The 22865-nt window shown below is 36.9% G+C and overlaps 1 protein-coding gene across 1 annotated transcript in view; it reads right to left on the bottom strand.

Annotated features, from left to right (window-relative positions):
* The window catches only part of Il1rapl2 (interleukin 1 receptor accessory protein like 2), a 1209823-nt gene that overhangs the window by 483856 nt on the left and 703102 nt on the right, over positions 1-22865 (bottom strand). The window contains exon 5 of the mRNA XM_051141602.1: positions 11882-12035. Within this exon, the coding sequence (XP_050997559.1) occupies positions 11882-12035 (154 nt within the window). The remainder of the gene's footprint in view (positions 1-11881; positions 12036-22865) is intronic.

Raw genomic sequence — 22865 nt, 5'->3', positions numbered from 1 at the left:
GCCTATCTCTCAAACATCTTCTCTAGTCCTTTCCACAAGTTAGACTTACTGGGCCACTTACTTTGGTTACATATATCTAAATATTCTCCCCAAAGCAATGTAGTATCAAATACTATAGAGCACTGTTAGAGTAGAAATCCTGAGAAAATTTCCCTTGAAGTGAGTTAAACTAAGATAATTTAAGAAACAAATAATGTGCAAATCAAAAAAGACAGAAGACAAGTCTTCTGGATTCATGTGTGTGTGTGTGTGTGTGTGTGTGTGTGTGTGTGTGTGTGTGTGTCTGTGTATATGTATGTATGTATGTATAAATAAAAGTACCTATTTAGAGTTGTAGTAGCTTTGAGTTAGGAAGCAGGTCACTTATGTCCAAAAGCTGGATCTGTTTTACTAGTGAGGAAAAATCATAACAAGTTATGGTATGTGTTTCCTAATAGGTCAGTGACAGGACATGCTCTTCCTTATGATCAAGGTCTTTCTGTTATCATGTATACTTCTAGTAACACATCTTGATATCTTCGAATATAATCTGGCTTCACTTAGACCTTAAACTTGAGAATATAAAAATAACGATCTTAAAAATCAAAAACCAGTCTTCAAATTCCATCCCTCCTTAGCTGTGTGTTCTAGCAAAGTGTGTAATCTTGTTGATTCTTGATGTCTTCACTAAAAGTTAATAAAGCCTAGTTTACCAATGTTGTGTGAATTAGTCACTGAATGAGATGAAAAATTATAATAGCAGTTATTCTTCATTATGAATCAGTTGTGTACCAGGATTTATGATCTTTTCATTGTGTAAAACTTAGGGAGTTGACCTCCTCTTGGTTGGGAATAAAAAGGGTTCAACAGTAGCAGCTACTAGTTCAGGCAAGTGTTCAGCAAGGATTGAGCATCTTAGTAGCAATTTGTGTGTGTCCACCATAAGAGAGTGGCAGAAACCAAAGAACAATCCTGTCCAGAAGGCTTTTATACAATAGATAGCATATGCAGCAGCATATTTTTACAATTTGATTTTTTGTATTACAATGGAAAAGGCCCGTGATGCTGATAGAATTCCAAAGGAAGCACTGAGTCATTTGTCTTAAAATGGGGAGAATCCCACTTTCCTCGCTGTGTGGTGCTAGGTAAGTTGAGAACCTCTCCAGTATGAATTTTCTTTACCTATAAATTGGGAACTGTACTGCTCAGGGCATGGCAAAGGCTAGAAACGATGTCTGTTTGGTGACTAATAGGTTCACAGCTTATCTAATAGTGGCCGGATTTTAGCATGAGCTAAGTTATATTTCTCTAGCTCTAAAGAATCAAATGTCAGCTAAATACAGAAACTTACCCCACATTTCAGCAAAATGAAGGTACAAATATCATGCTTGATATTTAGCAATTTGATGAGCTTTGGAAAAATCATGACGACTGACTTTCTTGCACGTCATGAGTCTTACAAGATGTGTAACATAGGGCCCAGGAGCTGCAGTTTGCATTGATCTCCTATAGCAATCATCAGTTGTCCACACAATTTAGTGCTTCATTGTATCCTGCCCTATACACCATGCAGACAACTCCAAAATTTATATCCTTAGCCCACATTTTTCCCTGAATGCCAGACTCATATATCTAACTGTCTACTCAATGCTCTCTAAAACAAGTCTAGTAGGTATCTCAAATAAAACATGGCTAACAAAGAATTCTTAAAACTTTCCACAAATTCTAGCTTTTTCCAGTCTTCCTCATTTCAGCAAAATGTACTATTGTCCATCCTATTACTGAAATCAACAAAAAACAAACAAACAAAGCAAAGAGAGAAGAACCCCACACAAATCAACATGAGAAACATAGTCATTCCTCTATCTTTAAAATCTTTTGAATCTGCAGTTTCTTGTATATCTGTTACCTATGCCTTTAGTTCAAGCCTTCATTATCATATGCCCTTCTCTCTGAAATATTTCATCTGCTGCTCTTCATCTAGATGGCTTTTTCATACTATTCAATATTCAACATATATATATATTATTGTGGTTTAAAGAAATAGTCCTCCAACATCAGGTTACTATGTTTCCTTTTTTTAGTGGGTTACTTGGATTGAAAACTCAAGACCTGGGCATGTAAGGCAAGCACTATATCATTGAGCCATACATTCCCAGGACTATAGTTTAGATTCCCAGAACCTATTCTTTAAAAAAAAATCTTGGCAGGAGGGGCAGTCCCCTCTAATCCCAATACTCTGGAGACAGACACAAACTCCCCAAGGCAAACTGGCTATCTAGACTCACAAGGAGAGCTTCAGGTCCATGACTAAACTTTGCCTCAAGAAATAAAGTAGACAGGGATTAACAGGAACAAGCTTGAGTCTCCACACAAATGCTTAGAGACACGTAAACAGATATGCAGACATGCATACACACTACAGACACATAAACATAGAGAACATTAAATGCACTACTTTGATAATCATAGCATTAAATAATAAATATGTATTAACTTGCCCTAAGATGTTCTTTTCACATTGTAGGCTATGTACTAATCAGGAGCTAAGTTCAATTGAATCATAAAAATAATTTTATTCATATAATATGCAAATATAAAAATAACAAATGTTTGACCTTAGTAGGAAAGAAGCTATGTGGTTAAATTTCCATTTCAGATTAGGGTCTGATATATCCAAAGCTAGCCTCAAAATTGCTATGTAGTTAAAGGTGCTCCCAAGTGTAAGGATTACAGGCCTGTGCTAACATGCTTAGTTTATATAGTACTGGGAATTGAACTCAGGATATTGTACATACTAAGACAATATTCTACCAACTGAACTACATTATCTGCCTACTGAAATATCTTTATTCAGAATAAGTTGAAAAACATTTCTTATACAGCTATTATGGCAGGATTAATGGTGAGTCTATGGCATCTTAACTATTGCAAATAGACAAATCACTCAGGGAACTGATCCAAAACCCTGTCAACGTCATTGTTACTGCTATTTTTGTCTCTCACCACAACTTAGATAGAGCCATCATGTAAATGACTACTATAGTCCAGACACATAAGCGAGTAAATGCCTCAGCTAGGTAGTAAGGTCAAAGAGGTGTGGCCTAGAAAAGAGTCAACTTTTTCCCCCTACAGACTTGTGTCCGTGCAGCACAATTAGACTCCTGCATCAGGCAGTGACCAGTTGCTCCTCCATATCGCCAGTAAAAGACAGTGCCAAATCAGAGACACTTAGGCTATAAAATATGCTTGGTACAAAGAAATGATTTATAGATTCAAACTGATGGATTATCTTCCTATTTGACAGCCAAAAGAGGACATTTAACTGCCTTTAGAAACCACTAGGGATGAATCATAATGACATAAGGGACTGCTAGATAGGAAAGGGCCATACTACTCAGCATGCTTGTCTTCAGGACTCCTTGTCATCTCAGCTTTCTTTCAGCAGACTCTGCTCTTGCCTCACACATCGTCAAAATGTCTTTGCTGGTTGCAAAACTGCATTTATACGAACAACAATGTTTTCTCTGACCATCTTAATTGGCAAATTACTTCACATAATTGCGTCTCCTTGAACGAAGTAGTTTGGCTCTAAGTACTCATCTATGTACCATTTTGCTTGAGTATTGCATGGTCCCTAGTTAACGTCTTTGTTTTCAGAATGTATCTGTAACTGAAGCATTCCAGTAATAGTAACCATTTGTATTAGACTAAGTGTTGGACTCCTTTCTTGTGGTAAAATTGTTACAAAGTCACCTTTTCAAGATTTCCGGGAATGTATCTGTAACTGAAGCATTCCAGTAATAGTAACCATTTGTATTAGACTAAGTGTTGGACTCCTTTCTTGTGGTAAAATTGTTACAAAGTCACCTTTTCAAGATTTCCGGGAATGATGATGACAGTGAAAATAGACATTTTAAGGATATCACTCTAAGTTACCTATTAATTCCCAAGCACAATTGTCTGCATTTCTAATGTTATTGTCTTTACCTCAACCTAGCAAAATATTAGCATTTTCAATAAAAGATAAAACCTTGAGTTTCAACAAATAAGTTTGTTCTTTCAAACTGACACAACTACTAGATTCTGAGTTTGGATAATAGGTTTCTTGTTCCGAAAAAGAGACCATGGAGCAAATCAAGGTGTGCATATGTGATTAATAGCATTTCCTCTAGATAGTTTGCTCAGCATAAGATTTTTCTTTCTTTTTATAGATCCTCTATTCTATTCAAATCAGATCACATTATTAAGAGCTCTGGATAGTTCTATAAGCATCAAGTAATAGAAGGGCCTCCGGCTCTGTGAAAACAACAATCACCAGAGGTTTTATTGCAAAGGTATCATTCAGTTACTATAGAACACTGAGAAATTTATTCTCCATATTTCATTTGTTGTGCCTGTAAATTAAAAGCAATATGGCATACCTTACATGTTCTTTTTATTAAATATTTTTATGTTTTACACATACCTTTATATTAATACACATGTATAAAATAAATTACCTACAGCAAGAAGAACCATGACACAATCAGGAATTATATAAATGTTACATTCTTAGTGCTTTGGCTATTTGTATTTGACAGCCTTGAAGAAAACAAATATGTCTGTCAGATATATTGGGCCAGAATGTGGAAGATGATGATCCAATGTTATAGAGAGTTTTGAGTGACTGTTTAGGTAGCAAACTATCTCTGTCATCCTCTCATTTGGAAAGTTACATGTTCTTTTTTATTGATGAGCTCATGTATGCAAACACACACATATGAGGGAGAGAGAGAGAGAGAGAGCGAGATGGAGATGGAGAGCGAGAGAGAGGAGGAGAGGAGAGGGAGGGGAGGGAGGGGGGGAGAGAGAGAGAGAGAGCGGGGAGGAGAGAGAGAGAGAGAGAGAGAGAGAGATGTTCATAGATCCATAATTATATGTTGTACTGAAGTGTTACAGTGACTCTCTAGAGAGCAGTAAGTTTTGGAGTATCTAAAAAATGCAAAGGCAAATATGAACAAAGAGGAACTCTGAGACAATTATAAATTATCATCAGACAGAGCCATGAAAACCTGCCTTGAAAAAGAAACAGGTGACTTTAATACAAGTCTGTAGAGGTCTCACAAATTAGAGAAGTACAAAATGTCTATAAGCAGTGAGCATGGAGAGTATGGAGCAGGCAGAAAAGTAGGGAGGAAAACAGTTAGGGACATCTACTTAACACAGTTACATGCAGGGGATCTCTAGGTAGCTTGCAAGAGCGTGCTTAAAGAGCAACTTGGCCAACAAATATGGAATAAAATCTTGGCTCCCCTGCTTACTAGTTACGTTACCAAGGCAAGTACCTTACTTTCTTTTTTATTGTTGGTGTATTCATTTTGCATGCCAATCGTAGCCCCTTCCCTATCTTATTCTTTCTAATGCCTCCTTTTTATTTTCAAAGTAGAGAAAAATCTCACCGGTGCTAAAAGTTGTTGTGAGCTGTGAGTAGATGTGATATATAATGTATGACTCCACAGATGGGAGTTCTCTGAGCAGCTCCTCCACTCTACTAGATCTGGTCCATGGCTAGTCTCCTTCTATACAAAAACCTAAGCTTTCTGTAGTACAGAGGGTTGCTTGGTAGACAATTGTCTGCTTTCTTAAACCAATGTTTTCAAGTTAGGTGAAGCAAGGTAGATATTTTTACAACTAAACACAATGGACCTAGGAAAAATTTATTTCTGTGGCTATTACTGTCTACACATCTAGTAATCAAAATGCAACCCCCTTTTAAAATATATTTTATTAATTTATTCATATTACATCTCAATTGTTATCCCATCCCTTGTATCCTCCCATTCCTCCCTCCCTCCCATTTTCCCATTACTCCCCTCCCCTATGACTTTGAATGAGGAGGACCTCTTCCTCCTGTACCCGACTCTACCACTTCAGTGATGTCAGAGAAGCCAGCCAGGGGAGTCACTGAGAATTCCTGGTGCTAGAGGATTACCAGTAGACCTGAAGTGACAAGGATTCGACTGATGCATTTGTCGGGGCCTGCTGTCGTGTCCTCTAACACTTTGACCCCACTTCTTACCTGCGATCCTGCATATCTGCTTGTGAAAGCAGCCCACAGGAATGAGTACGTTCATAGCCTCTGGTTTTAGAGAAAAACAAGCCTGCCTTTCTGCTGCTGGGATAGTTAACAGCCCTCATTTATCTCCCTGCGGGGCATAGAAACAAGACACAAACATTTTCTTAGCACAGAGACTGGTGATCTCTTTGACCCTGGCTGTCACCATCAGGGTTAACAGATAGTTTCATGTCATAGGTTAGGACACATTGAAGGAAATATGGAGAGAAGAGAGAGATACAATAAGAGTGATGACGGGAAAAGGGGGTAGAATCACTCTTTAGCCTGGCTCCCATAGCCCTTCTTTCCATAATTCTAAGCAGGCTCCCCCCCCCCCTAGTCCCGCAAGGTCAACAATAGGGTTGGCCTTGTTTCTAGAGGGAACAACTGGACACCTACAGACAAAGAATCGAATCGTGGCACTCTTGAGAAAGGAAGGCTCCCACAGGCCCTGAAGAGTTGCCAGAATTTCCCACCGGTAGTCAGACCTGCAAGTTCCAGTATGAAATAATATCTATTAAACAGCAAATAACCTAGTTGAGAAGAAAAACACTTTTGGCTCTTTTTTTTTTATTAATTTATTCTTGTTACATCTCAATGTTTATCCCATCCCTTGTATCCTCCCATTCCTCCCTCCCCCCCCCCTTTTCCCATTATCCCCCTCCCCTATGACTGTTCCTGAGGGGGATTACTTCCCCCTATATATTCTCATAGGGTATCAAGTCTCTTCTTGGCTACTTGCTGTCCTTCCTCTGAGTGCCACCAGGTTTCCCCCTCCAGGGGACATGGTCAAATGTGAGGCACCAGAGTACGTGAGAAAGTCGTATCACACTCTCCACTCAACTGTGGAGAATGTTCTGCCCATTGGCTAGATCTGGGACTTTTGGCTCTTATCACTCACAAAATGCTAAACTCACTGAGGTACTAGAGTAGTGGTAGCACCAAGGAAGGGTCTGAGGGAATGGCCTAGACAGGAGCTAGAACTTCAGAACACATTGAAAACACGCTCGGCAGTGTGACACCAGCCAGGGTGTGCTGTGGGGGAAATAAAAGGCTAGAGTTCCTCAGAAAGGGATTGGGAGGTTTACGAGGAAATCCTGGGGCTGGTGCAAGCCCAGTTTGGGTCCTAGGTTTTCTGCTCCTGTGACTGTGCGAAAGAACAGCCCATTACCAAAATGCACACTCAGTCATGTGAAAGTTCTTTTAATGCCACCAAGAAGTACTGATTGCTGGGGTCTTTCCTAATTAAGTCACAGAAAAGGTACACATGAGATCCACTTTTGTGTGATAATCAGGACACTTGCATTCAGCTCATGGCAACTGGGGGCCCAGAGAGCACATGGAGGGGCGAGGATAGCTGCCCATAATTTGTTTCCTTTGGTGCTTCCTATCACACTGCTTTGGGGGCAAATCTAAAGGTAGATATTTTATCCCCAGGGATTTCCGTTCATCTGTAACACTCAAGACCAACATGCTCCATCATCTAAAATGCTTTGCTCTGCCATGTAAGGTAATCAATTCGTCAATATTCCTTCTGTAGTATTACATCTATAAAGTGTGCTCGTTAACTCTCCAGTTGGATTGACCACTCTATTATATACGGTGACTGGGACAGTTAGTGAGTACTATTCTGACCTTGTCTCTTGTATTCTCTTCAACACTCTCTGGGTTGTAAAAACTTTCCCCAGTTACTACTAGAGATGGAAATATATCCTGAGCCAGCCACATAGTAGCTTGTTTAAAAGTCCTATTGAGCATGCCAGATACTGGGGAACATTCCTTTAATCTCAGCCCTCTGAAGGAACGGCTAGGTGAATCCCTGTGAGCTTAAAGCCAGCATGATCTACGTAGCAAGTTCTATGCCAGCTAGGGCTACAAAAGAGAGACCTTTTTCAAACAAAAATGAAACAAAACAAAGTCCTAGTGGACAAAATTGCTCAAGGCAAGAACACAAATGAACAATTACAAAATTCAATTTTGCCCACGACCATAGTTTGTGGGCTCCACAGAATGCATTGTAATTCGTGAATTTCCACATAAAAATATAGACTCCTTGTGTTTCTTTACAAGAAGTTCAGCAAACCTAGCCTTAGTGGACCCTACTTTCATTTAATAGCAGCATGTTGCAGTTTTCTACTCCCTATTGCTTGGGATATTGGTCTACATCATTTGAGAATTCATTGGGTATGGGGACTGTAACTATTGTTTGGATCCAGCCAACCAAATGTTTTTCCTTTTATTTAGTATTTGCATATTCACCAGAGAACCAGTTTGTAGAGTTTGTTTCCTAATTGGACAATGCCCGTTTCTAAAAGGCTGCACAAAAGTATTTGTTCATGAACGATTAACCAGGTGAACAAGTCAGTTCATGTTGGATTTCTCCTTTTGTTCATTTTTAGAAATCTCAGTCATTCATGTCTCTCTTCAGCCTTCTTAGAGCAGACCTCTTCTCACCCCAGGGACCCTAGTCCATTATCTTGCTCATCTTCTCTCATCCCTTTCCCACTTCTTCCATTATCACCTGATCTGCATTTTCACCTTCTAAGATCCAAATCTCCTGTCTCATCTGCTTACTTCAACTAGGCCTCTGCACATGTTCAACGTGAGAACAAAGGGAGGAATTCTACAAAATAGCAAACAGCCACCTAAAATATCTGTGGGAAATAAAACTATTAGCTGTGGGCATATTGAGCAAATAATCTAAACTTGCTATTTGTGTATGTTTTCTGTTCTGTCTTATTATTCATATGCAGCTTCAAAGGAAATACAAAGAAATTTATAATAATGTTCTACAAGTATGCTATGATTTATATAATAAATGTGTTTCAGGGAGTTGCATTTTAGACAAATCCCATTGTGATGCAATAAGAAAGCTATTTAGGGAAGTATTATTGGAAATGTTTCATATAGGAAATCATTTTGTTATCAAAGATTAACTCTCTAACTTATCATTTTTTAATATCTGGACCTTTTAAAACTTGATCTACCTAAATTAACCAGCACTTAACATTTGCTTTATTGAAGACATGTTTCTTAGATTCATAAATTTTAAAAGAACAGTTGGGGAAATGACTTTTAAAATTGATAATCTTCTAAAACATGTACACTCGGAACACACCATCTTACCTACATCTACTTGATTTTATAATTAACAAATAATATTGTTTCCATATTAAAATTTTTGCACTTGTCTCTATTCTAGTACATTCAAAAAAGTATGAGTAGAGTTTTTATATGATGCCAGCCTTGGATTTTGAATGATGAGAAGAAAATCATTGTAATTGCTTCCATAATGTGGAATGAACACAATACTACAAAAAAGAGTCACTTTCATATATCAACTTGAACTTGTATACCTAGAAGACATTTTGCTTATAAATGAAGAATAACATTTAAACTCTTTAAGTAAATATATATACATATATATCTTTTTATTTTCTCACATGATGGACTAGCAGTTACTGACCTGGAAATAATGGTGAAGGAAATTCTGAATGATTTTTCTGGCTTTCAGCTCTTTTTTTTTGGGGGGGGGGGTCTGTTGTACATAGTAAATTTTTAAGTGAATAAATAACTAATTTTATTGATTGAAGTTGCTTTGTCCATATATTCCCTTACCATGTTTTCCTCGGTAATCAACCACCTGAGTTGTCATGACCATTCTTAAAAGCTGAAAGAAAATGATTTGTGAGAATATATTTATAGTATAGATGTAGACTACAACATATTCCCAAAGAAATCAAATCTATAGCCTTGACCTTTTTTATTAACTACCATCCTCTCTTATATCATTTTCTTTCAAAGCGTTCTTGATCATTGAAAGGTATAAAACAGAGGTGCTGCAACAAAGAGGTTAATTGTGCTACCGATGTATTAATTCAAATCTTGTGGAAGGATCTTGGAAACTGGGTTTGAAGATTCTCATATTTAGCCTTTCTGGTCCATTCCACATGACTCTGATACATAATAACTTTTGAGAACCTCTTCATGGTAGCCAATGAAATATTAAACCCATAGTTTAATTATTGAAAACCTCAGCATGTGTAAAGTAAAGTGATACATATGCACAAAATAAGCAAACCTACTTGTGTTTTCCTAGGATCTCAAATGAAACTAAAGACACAAATTGTTCTAACCAAAATCCATTAAATGAGACTGTAAAGTAGGCTTGGTGCCTGTTTTATTAGAGTCCAACTTAGAACTAAGCCAAATACTATAAAGTCATAACATTTAATAAATGATTGCCAAACTCAGAGCTTAGCATGAATCTGATAAGAATCTGTGGTTATGGTCAAAGTGACCATGTCTTGGTCACTTATTAATGATAAGTCTGTGATTGAATCTTCCACCATGAATGTGTCATGGAGCTTCAGTTCATGGTGAAGAATTCAGAAACTAATCAACTGCAGATCTTTGTTACTTAGGATTAGTCCAACATGGTAGTTATTTTGAAAACTCACACAGAGAAAGAACATAAAATTCTACTCCAAAGAACTATTTCAACTTTTACAGAAGGTGCTCTTTAAATTGAAACTAAGAAATAAACTGTCATTTATTAAGACAGAATGTGAACTAGTGAATTGAAAGTTGGGGATCAAAAATTTACCTGAACATGTGAGCTGTACCTCTGATTACAGAGAATATCAAGTCATCTGCTTTTAATACTAGCCCTAAAAGATCAGGAAGAGATAGACAAAAGTGATTGTTTAAATAAATCACTTAAATTTAGCAAAGGTATGTTTTAATTAGTCAACTGGTTGACATCAACATTAAGCAATTAAATAGGTAATGCTTAAGTGCACTACTTTTAAGTCAGTCTGAATGCCAAGTCCTCAATGCTACAAAATCCAAAATTATTGAGTACCAAGATGATGCCACAGAAAGGTGTATACCTAACATCATATAATGGATTATAAGATAATATAGTCTCAAATTACTGACAGGTTGTTTTATAAGGTATTTACATAACATAAATTAATTTTATATTTATTACTACATCTCATTTTCAAGCTGTCTCATTTTTATATGTTCTCAATTTTATATGTAAATATATAAAAAACAAAAACAAAAACAAAACCCAGCAACAACAACAACAAAAACTCCTGAACAATGAATCATTTCTGGTCCCAAGAATTTTACATAAGAACAATTAAACTGGTTAACAGGCAAATTAACCAAGAATTTCAGATGAACAACAACAACAACGACGACAAAAAGTGAGTAGTTGTCACACTGTCTCTTGAAGTGTACCACACCTATTGTGAGAAATATTATCAGAGTTTCAAGATTCCATCCTATGTTACTGAAAATTAATAAGAAAAATACCTATCCGGTAAGAGTGTTCTGAGATTGCTCCTTTGGATTCCTATTCATTTGTTCTCATTCTTCCTTGGAGAGCCTTTGTCTAAGTTCAACAAATTTCATTCCAAAATCCCAATGGCACCCCAATCTAAAAGCAGCTTTCATTTACATGGAGATTCTACACATGAGTGAAGTCAACATCTAGGAATGATTCCAGTATGTTTTTTCAGAGCTCTACACTCAAAATCAGCAGCAGATGGAAGAATTAGAATGTTTCATAACAGCAGAGAACACATAGGCAGCCAATGGGCTGGTGATCTCTATTCACACTGATTCCACATATATGTTTTGTTCAGTATAACTTATTAATAGTGATATTTCCAATAGCTTGATTTGCTGCCAATTCCAAAACCACAGGAGTTTGTCTCATAGAACAAAACTCTTCCTCCCCAAATCAAGCACTTAATATTGTATTTATCACACTTTGGTGGTGTGAGCTCCTACCTGTAACTTTCAACTCTGTTGTTCTTCTTACAAGTTTTCCTTCATATTTAAGCTCACATGTATAATTTCCTCCATCTTCTTCTTGAACTTCTTGGATGAGAAGAGCGTTTCCCTTCTGTATTATTATGCTTCTCCACATTTTTGGCTTGCACTCCTGCAGGGAAAATAGTTGTAAGTGAAAAATAAATATTCACACTCCTGAGACTTAGAATTGGCAAGGTAAAATTGCATTGTTGTATCCTTCCACATGGTCTTCCAAATGTGTAACTAAAAAGTTTAAACACTGTCCAGGCAATATCATAGATGCGTATTATTGTGTCCAGTTCAAATATCATTACTTACAACATCAAAAATTCACATTAAAATCCTGTCTCTGAAAGCAAGAGGACTTGAGAGGTACTAAGCAAAACCAGAAATGCATACAAGCTTACCAAATGCAGAGTTACATAGAGTAATGTTAGTGTTGTTAAATATTATTTTAATGGCATTTCTCTCTAACTAATACAGGTCTTTCCTAAGAGTCCCAAGGGACTATGGTTTATTTAGCCATGTAATATACTTGATGGGACTCTGGAATGTCACTGAATATTTATAAACGGCTTGTATATTAGCAATGAAGTTTATAAGTATTTCATTAGATATTCTCTATTGTAAAAACAAACCAAAAACCAGCCAAACAAACAAAATACTGATATCTCAGAATTTCCTTTTTTTGTGGTCCAGAGAAACAGAAGGAAATCTAAAGAACTAGAGCTCAGCATTTCCTTACAAACACAGAAATGAAGATGTGCTTTGTTATAGTAACAGCATAGAGAACTCAACTTACTTTGTGAGTTTATTGATACATGATGAGAGAAGAAAACTTTAGTTTTGAAACAAATCCTCTTTTCCTTCAGATATGAAAGTGGCGGAGTCTTGCTACTGCTTTGGACATCCCAAGAAAGGAATGGACAATATTTTTCCAGTAAGTGACAAGTATATATCAATCAAGTATATAAGAATATATACTTGATTTGAGAATTTTCCCAAATTACTTTCATGTATTGCTCCAAGTCTCTCTACTTCCAACTGGAATTTTTCAGCCAAATTGTTAGCCAGACATTGTACAAACATTAGTGAAAACATAATGAGTAGCTATACAGGAGAACTGAAGAGTTCAGACAAAATTATTTCATCGTTATCATTCTGTCAGTTGAGGCAATAATAAAATTGAATACAAAGTGGATTATGGGACAATAGTTGAAAGTACTTTTGCAAGTAATATCTGCATCTACTCTTCCTTACCCCAACATTCCATCTACATATCTCAAGCTCTCACAAATGTTGGAATATGTGTTGACTCTCAATGCCCAGATGTGAGTGCCTGTAAATGTTTATAAATTATTTGTGAGAGCAAGTACACATTTATTAGTTTTTCACTATAATTTTTTTTCTGTTAGCAGGAGATTTGGCAAGAAAGCACAAAAATTGGCACTTAGTTTCACAGGTATACTATTCAATAGAGATGTTCAGTACAACTATCCAAACACATTTTCAGAGAGTAAATAAAAGTAATAGCACAGAGGACATCTAGATGTAAGACTGCTTTCCTCCCCAGAGTCTTTCTGAAGAACAGTTAAGAGTCTGTCTGAAATTATATTACATACCATGTCTGGCAAAGGTTTATCACCTATATGAGATTTGCTTCTGAGCTAAACCTTGGGATATAATGTTTCTGGGAAAATGAAGAAAAGTCTAAACAGAGAGGAAAAAATCAGCCCAGCTGCCACTAACGTCATACAACAATAATCCACAATTATTTTCGCATTGCTTCCAACACTGATAGCCTCAGATTTCTAAAGAATCATTCTGAAGGTCATTAAACAAAAATATGGTCCCTCTGGGCATTTTGAGAGGAAAGGAAAATGAAAACTGAGCTGTTGCGCTCTCACATAGTGGGGGGGGGGGGCAGCAAAAGCCCACACACTTATTTTAGTCAAAGATAAATGACCTCATTTTCTAATGTCATTTGGGGGGAAATCCATATGTAATTAGTTACACCTACTTTTACATTCACTGACCACAGTTCCACCCACCCATGCAGGAAATAAAAACTAAAATATGTAGTGGACTTAAAAAAAAAAAAAAAAACAGTTTCTGATAAATAGCCTAGAGTTTTTGCAGTCCTTTGAGATAAATCTAGACAGTCCTGTGTACTTTCTTTTTTTTTCTTCATGTATTTATTTATTTCTCTTGTGTACTTTCTAACTTGCCATTTAGACATATGAATGCCTCCTTTTATCCAACTTGTGAAAACGAACTCAGGTCTTCTTCATTCCTCTCCAGGCCACATGGTAAAGATGAAACAGAAAACTAGGTTTGGGTGAACATATCTCCAGGTTGAAATGCAGGGTTTACCCAACTTCTGTAAGTCTCAGTTCTCTGCACTTTCTACTGTGGGGATAATATTAAGTACCATCTGCTTTGCTATGACCCAGAGACAGGGGTTTTATCCACCACAATTCTAAGGCTGGATCGATAGTATCTCCCTAGAAACTCTTGTTCTGTTTAATAAACAATGGTGCTAATGGACTAGTCAGATAAAATGGCATCCTCACTAATTGGTTAACTATCTGCCAGCCCAAAAATACTTCAGCTGCTTGAATATGTGTAGCTCCTTAGAGGGCACTCTAACACTAGTCTTAGCAGGTGGGTGGAGGAACTGAATTTTGAATGGAGGAACTTTTTAAAAAGTATCTTTACCATCATTACTATATGAATGACTCTCTGCTCCCATGTACCCACCATTCACAAAGTTACTTTGTTAGCTGTCTACCTAGGTCTATATAATTATATAGAATTGCAGATATGTTCTAGGCCTTTATTCTGCTTATTTGAAATAGTTCTTCTCTAAGTTACTGTCTGCTAAACTTAATGACGTCACTACATCACTTCTATCCCCTACTTGCCACACTTTACTGTCTCATTCCCTGGCTCATTGTGACAGACCATTGAGTGAAAATGTTTGAAGTGTACAGATCAAGTCTCAGAAATTGTTGTTCTTCCAAGAATAGTTGGTAAATCCACCAAAGAATCATCAACTAAAAGTTCAGGAATATTTACATTGTTTACTTTCTCTGCTATGGATTGGTCATAGTTTTTGAAATAAACTGCAACAATGTGAAAACGTTTGCTAAGGGTCAGACTTAAAGAAATTGTCTCCTTCTAGTTCTTTAACCTCCAGCTTCATGGTCTAGTTTCGTTACCCCTACATAGAGCAGGTTCTTTAAAGATATCCTTGCACAATCAACATAATTCCAGTCTATAAGCCTCAGTTTCATTCCCTTTTGACCCCTCTTTGGACACAGATATCCCAGGCAAGCAATTGCTGGACTGGGAGACTTGAATGCACAAAAGAGACATTTGTTGACATAGTCTCTTTATATTAACCTGTGGCCTGTCTCATTTGGACGTTAGAGGTTTTGTCTTGAAGTATTCACCACTGTGTTCATAATGCACTTACGAGATATCATCCTCATACCCGTGGAAGTTTCTTAATCCATTTGTTATGGTGGTCATGGTTAATTTACTGTGATTCAGAACATACAATTCATTCCTCACGGCCACAAGATCAGGGTGGTTGATTTAAATATTTCACCTGATTCTGAGGATTAATCTCAAAGCAGCTGTATGGACAAAGGCCAGTCAGTAAGTTCTGATTTCCAAATCACTTATATCTGAATACCTAACCCCCACCCCTAGGACCACTTCTCCCCTTTCACCCAAGGCATCTACACATCTGGTAAATGGTCTTCAGGGAACCCACATTTTCTGACATATGAAAATAGAAAGATGGCTAGGACCACCACAAGTATAAACTAGGAATGAACATCAACTTTATCAGCCATACCTCTAACCTACCTCCAAAATATAAAATACCTCTCCAAGGAGTCTTTTTCTTTCAATTAATAGCCCACAGTCATAAAGACTTAAAGTTCTAGACTTCAGTACTTGAATAAGAATACAAGCTTTTTGTTTCTGAGCAGTTGCTGCATCTATTTTTAAGTGGGGGTAATAATATTTATTAATATAATAAAGATTAAATGAGGTAATGCATATAAATACCCCGTATTATAACATCTCATGCTAAAACTGTGCAATAAATTTTAACTCTTATTGTATCACTGTTAACACTGTAGTTTTTTTAGTTATATAGAATTAACGTGACTAACATTTCTATAGGACACTAGAAATAACATGCTAAGCAGTTCTAGCTCTAGAGCTGGCATCATCTTTTTCAGTCTGTCATGAAAGGGAGTTTAAAGTCATCCCTATCATTCTTAGGAAAAGAAAACAGCTAAACCACCTGAAGCCCAGCAGTTCTCAGACTACTAGGACAGTTGATGCCATGGAGGAAACCTCCACCCAAAGCATGGAACAACAGAAAACCATAACTGTTTAGGGAACAGTAACTAGAGTGAGTGACTGGACACTATAGCCTTCCATTTTGAGTTGTACAAAAAATAGCCCCACTAACACTTATAGCCTTCCTTTCTTTCAGTGAAATATAAGAATAAAGCTCTTTCTTGAGACAAAGCTCACTAAAATGCTGAGACCCAATCATAAGTCACAGAACACTTCTCCTGCTTCATACTGTACTGGGAAAATGATAAGGTTCCTGTATAATAATTCAGAATTATGGAACCAGTCAGATGATTCAACAGATAATCATAATTGCCATCAAGCCTGTTGACCTGAGTTCAATCTTAAGGAACCATATGGTAGAAGGAGGAAATCAGCTTCCACAAACCATCTTATGATCTCCACACATATGTGCTACAGTGTGTACACTGCAAAATAAATAATAAATAGATAAATAAATAAATAAACAAAACAGATTGATTTCCAAAGTAGTTGTACAAGTTCTGACTCCCACTAGCAATGGAGAAGTGTTTTCCTTTTGCTACACCCTGCTAGCATGTGCTGTCACTTGAGATTTTTATCTTAGTCACTCTGATAGGTATAAAATGGAATCTCAGAGTCATTTTGATTTGTATTTTCCTGATGACCAGGGAAGTTGAACACTCACTTATAAGTAATTTTAGCCATATAGTACAGGATAAACATACTACAATGCACAGACCCAAAGAAGATAAGTAACAAGGAGGATCCAAGGAAGCATGCTTAAATTTCACTCAGAAGGGAAATAGAATAGACTGAGGTAGTGGTTGAAGAGAGGGGACAAGGTAGGAGAGGGAGTGCAGAGAGAAATGAGGATGGGTATTAGACCTAGAGAATGAGAGAAGAAAGCACGTATGTAGAGAAAAAATAAATTGTGGGTAGGGGAATTCTGTGACAAGCTGGAGACCTACATCAGGGTAGGGTACTAGGAGGATATGAGGGTGACACTAGCAGAAACTCCTAGTAGCAAGGGCCATAGAGATTGAAAGAGGACACCCTCTAATTAGATAAGTCTCTGAGTAGAGGGAAAACACCAACCCACACACAAAAATGTCAACCTAATATTTACCATGCCTACAAGATGTGCAGGGATAAAGACAAGCAAACAGAGCAGAGATTGAGGGAATGTCCAATTAATGCCTACCCCACCCAAAACCCACCCATGGGAAAGAGCCAGCCTCTGACACTATTAAGGATACTCTGCTATGTTTGCAGAGAGGAGCTTTGCAGAGTTGTCTTCTGAAAGGTACCACCCTGCAGTGCTTCAAAACAGATGTTGACCTTTTATTGTACAAGATTGTTTTAGCTATTCTGGGTTTTTTGTTTTTCCACATGAAGTTGAGAATTGAACTTTCAATGTCTTTAAAAATTGTGTAGGTATTTTGATAGGGATTGCATTGAATCTGTAAATTGCTTTCGGTAAGATGGCCATTTTTACTATGTTAATTCTCCCAATCCACGAGCAAGGAAGATCATTCCATCTTTTCATGTCATCTTCAATCTCTTTCTTCAGAGTTTTGAATTTTTTTCAAACAAGGCTACCAAGAAAAGACTTGATACCCTATGAGCATATACAGGGGGAGGAGGTCTCCCTCAGTCACAGTCATAGGGGAGGGGAGTAAGGGGAAAATGGGAGGGATGGAGGAATGGGAGGATACAAGGGATGGGATAACAATTGAGATGTAATATGAATAAATTAATAAAATATATTTTTCTTAAAAGGGGGAAAAACAGATGCTGAGACTCACAGCCAAACATTGGGCAATGCATAGGGAATTCTGTGGAAAAGTTAGAAAATGGAGAAAAGAACCAGAATGTGACAGGAACTCTACAAGAAGACCAACAGAGCCAACTAACCAGGGCCCAGAGGGACTTGCTGAGGCTGATACACCCAATCAAGGACCTTGTATAGACTGGGCCTAGGCCCCATACAAATATGTAGCCAATGGGCAGCTCAGGCATTATGTGACTTCTCTAGAAAGAGGAGTGGGAGCTGTCTCTGACATGGACTCTGTTTCCAGTTTTTTTTTTTTTTTTATCACTTTCCTATGGCAGTACTGCCTTGCCAGGCCACAATGGAACAGGACATGCTCAGTCTTGATGCAACTTTGCTGAGCTGGGGTGGATGGAAAGGAAGTATTCCACTTTTCTGAGGATAGTGGGAGGGAAAGGGAGAGAGTGAGGGAGAAAAGGTGGGGTAGGGAGGCAAGGAGGGATGGGGCTATGATGAGGATGTAAAGTGAATAATTTAAAAAAAATATATATATATAATCATGATTGAAGAAAAAATAGGCCATAACTTTGAAAGAGAGCAAAGGAAGTATATGGGAGGGATTAGAGGGAGGAAAGGGAAAAGAGAAGTGATGTAACTATATTATAATTTTAATATTAAAGCGTTATTTTTAAAAAACAATATAAAACCAAAATAAATATCTTTATTTGAAGTCACAAAATAAATGACAACACAAATGTCACTCAACTGGTGAATAGTCAGACAGTCCTTTTCTCATGATAAAAGTGTCTTTGAAAGTAATCAATACAAACTTAGTGAATTAAGGATGGAATACTTTTATGGCTATAAAATATACAGGTTTATTGTATTTTCAATAGCTATTCAATATTGTCATGGATTTCAGCTAGTTAATTTATTAGTGAAAAAAGGTGATGGCCTTATGTGTTGTATAATCAGGTCTCCAATGTCTATTTTAGCATTTAAGAAAATAGTCACACATATATAAAAAATAAAATAAATTTATCTCATTAACGTGAATGATGACATTCATACATGACCATTGCTAAATTAATATTTTGGATATAAAATTAAATATTATCCATTTGAATATTTTTAATTTTAGAGAATTTTAAACATGTATACTGCATTATACCATTTTCCCCCTTTGCATCCTCTCTCTAATTCCTATCACATCCCCAAACATTCCTTTGAAAATTCATGGCTATTTGTTGCTGCTTATATGTGTACTCGGTTAGTGCTGATTGCTGGGGATTGGATAACCTGCCAGGGGGGCCCAAGAGAGGAGGCTTGAATTTTACTCGGGAGGGAGGGAACCAGGTAGAGGAGGGAGTAGGGAGGGGAACAGGAATGTGAAGTGGAAGGTGGGGGTGAAGATCAGGTTTGAGAAGAGTGGGAAGGGAGAGAGTATTGGGAGACAGAGCGAAAATCTTTGTGGGGAGGCATGTCTGGGAAGGGGGGGACTCCTGGGAGTCTATAGGGTGACCCTAGCTGAGATTTCTAGCAGCAAGGGATATGGAGCCTAAAGTCATCACCTCCTGGTGGGACTGCCAGTGGAGGGAGGGAGATACCAACCCACCCATAAAACCTTTGACCAAAAATTTGTCCTGTCTACAAGAAGTGTAGGGATAAAGATGGAACAGAGATTGAGAAAATGGCCAACCAATGACTGGCCCAACTTGAGACCCACTCCATGGGAGAGAGCCAACCACTGAGACTAGTAATGATACTCTGCTATGTTTGCAGACAGAATCCTAGTGTAACTGTCTTCTGAGAGGCTCCACCCAGCAGCTGATGGAAACAGATGAAGAGACCCACAGCCAAACAATAAGTGGATCCCAGGGAGTCTTATGAAAGAGTGGGAAGAAGGATTGAGGGAGCTAGAGGAGTCAGAGACACCACAAGAAGACCTACAGAGTAAACTATCCTGGGCCCATGGGGGCTCACATAGACTAAACCACCAAATAAAAAGCATGCATGGACTGGAACTAGAACCTGTACACATAGGTAGCAGATGTGCAGCTTAATTCTCATGTGGGACCTCTTAACAGTTGGTGTAAGATCTGTCTCTGACTCTGTTACCTGCCTTTGGATCCCTTTCCCATAGATAAATTCATTTCTCTGGCATCAGTGAGAGAAGATGTGCTTAGTCCTGTTGGGACTTGATGTAACAGAGTGGGTTGGTACCCATGGAAGGGGAGGGGGATGTGAGAGTGGGGTTGGGAGAGGAGGAGGGAGGGGTCTGAGATCAGGCTGTAAAGTAATTAAATTAATTAAAAAGGAAAAGAAACATCTTTGTGCAGCAGATAGTGACTTTTACAGAAAACTACTACAGGTCAAACTGTAGTGCTCTACTGACCATAGGGTGTCTAACCCCAAATGATACATAAACAACACAACCTCTAAACTTAAGGCTCAGAAAATATCTTGGAAGAAATGGCAGGGTGACTGTGGGAGTCAGAGTTAGAGAATGCTAAGAGATAGTGTCTTTTATAAACGACAGGGTAGCTGTACCCATGGAATCTCAACAATATGGTTGCCTAAGCTGAACCTGAAAACCGAAAAACAATGAGGTGCTTTTTTCTCTCTTTCTTTTGAGACAAGCCTCTCTATGCAGCTCTAGCTGTCCTGGAACTACGCAAAGCAAACCTGCCACAAACTCACAGAGAACCCTCTGCCTCTGCTTCCAGGGAGCTGACATGGTGTCCTGATCCTGCTATTTTAGTTGGTGTTGTCTTGCAATATTTGTTAGTATATGACACAATCAATCTCCTTTTGTGAATGTTTTTCCTATATATATATATATATATATATATATATATATATATATATATATATATATATATTCACATGAGCCTAGAAACTGTATAAATGTGTTTTCCAGTTTCAAACTTCTGAATTCTGTTGTATTAAACTGTGATAGATTTCCATGCAGAGATAAACTTTAAATCTCTGTTAACTTAGGTCATATTTTAGATTTTTTTCACATAATGGCTTTATTTAGATATTTTCCAATGTTACTGTAATTTTTGAGTGTCTTACAGTTTGTCACTATTATAAATAGTATTTTTATTTTTCTCTATTATATATTTAACATGTAAATGCAAAAGAAAAAGTAATTAAATGTTTCAGTGATCTATCGTATTGAATTATTTCAGTTCCTCCTTTTGTTTTGTTGTCACATCATTTGGATATGCAGATATGCAATAATCAAAAATTAAGATATTTTATCTTTCCATTTTTTATATTTATACAGCATATCTCATTTAAGTTTATTATTGTATCATTTATCAACATAAAATAATATTAAATAATCATATCAACAGAGAGCACTCCTATCTTATATGTCAGGTCAAATATATATATTCATGTTTATAAGAATGGGTATTGAAAAAATTAATGGATATTGAAACCTCTTATTAATAAAAATAAAACATTTTTAAACTCTACAAGTAGAAAAATGTTGAATAAATATGGTAACTCCATCCTATAAACCATTAAAAATTAAATTAGATCTGGGACTGTGGATTTATCTCAGTGGTACAGCATCATAGGAGGATGTTCATGTTTGTGTGTAATGTTGAGTGCTGAAGATTAGTACACAGAGCATACTACTGTTTTTATAAAAATAGAAAGAAATCATGTTTGTGTAGGTATGCTAGTAAATATGTCTTATAGAAAGAATGTGTATGCATAAGTAAAGTTTATGTATATTGAGAGAAGAAGCAAGAAAGAAGGCAGGAGGCAGGGGAGTAGAGTATAAAATAATGCAATATGCAAGTGATTTATGTTAGCTGGTATAGTTAAAACATAGTGGAAGAAAAAGCTACAAAGGATTTTATGGACCTGTACATTGATTGATTTGTTAAAATGATGTGTACTTATGTACAAACACTCACACACAGAAAGATTAAATATAAATACTCCTTAACAAAAATACTTAGGAGAAGTATTTTGGACTTCAAATAATTTTAGATTCTGAAATCTTAACATATATCTAAAAGGCAGTCATGAATATAGAGACCAAGATAAGTATAAAATTCGCTTATACATATTTTATTTTTTTAAGATTTATTTACTTATTATGTATACAATATCCTGCCTCCATGTACACCTGAATACCAGAAGAGAGTACCAGATCTCATTACAGATGGTTGTGAGTCACCATGTGGTTGCTGGGAATTGAACTCAGGGCCTTTGTAAAAGCAGACAGTGCTCTTAACCATTGAGCCATCTCTCCAGCTCCAACTTATGCATATTTTAAAGACATTTTATATAGCCTTTAGTAGCTTTATACAAGAAGCAAAGATTAATTGTGTGGGTTTTTCTACTTGTGGCATCATTGCTCAAAACGCTTCAGACTTTGGACTACTTCAAATGTTGATATCTTAGATTAGTGATGACCAACACCAACACACATTTATTTCTCTTCACTGTTCGTTGAGCTTTGGGAAACACATGGAAAATACTTTTTAATAGATTTTTGTTACGTTTAGGCAAGTCATTTAATTTTTTGTCCTCTGTTTACTCATATAGAAGCTGAATTGGAAAAGTTATAATTCCCTATAATATAATTCCTGTTATTTGGTTCCATTTCACTTTCAACAGCAACAGAACATTTCATTCTGGTTAATTTCAGTCTCTTTGGACATTCATAATCACTACAGAATCTTGAAGAATAATTTAGGCTTTGTTTATGGAGCAATAATTATGATAGAAACTTCTGTTTGCATCAGTGATATGAGCATGCCATGGGTGTAGAACAGCTATTCAGTGGAGTAATCATTATGTTGC

This window comes from Acomys russatus, chromosome X (genome assembly GCF_903995435.1).
Source record: "Acomys russatus chromosome X, mAcoRus1.1, whole genome shotgun sequence".
Classification (NCBI taxonomy): Eukaryota; Metazoa; Chordata; class Mammalia; order Rodentia; family Muridae; genus Acomys; species Acomys russatus.
This window is presented reverse-complemented; position numbering and strand designations above follow the sequence as displayed.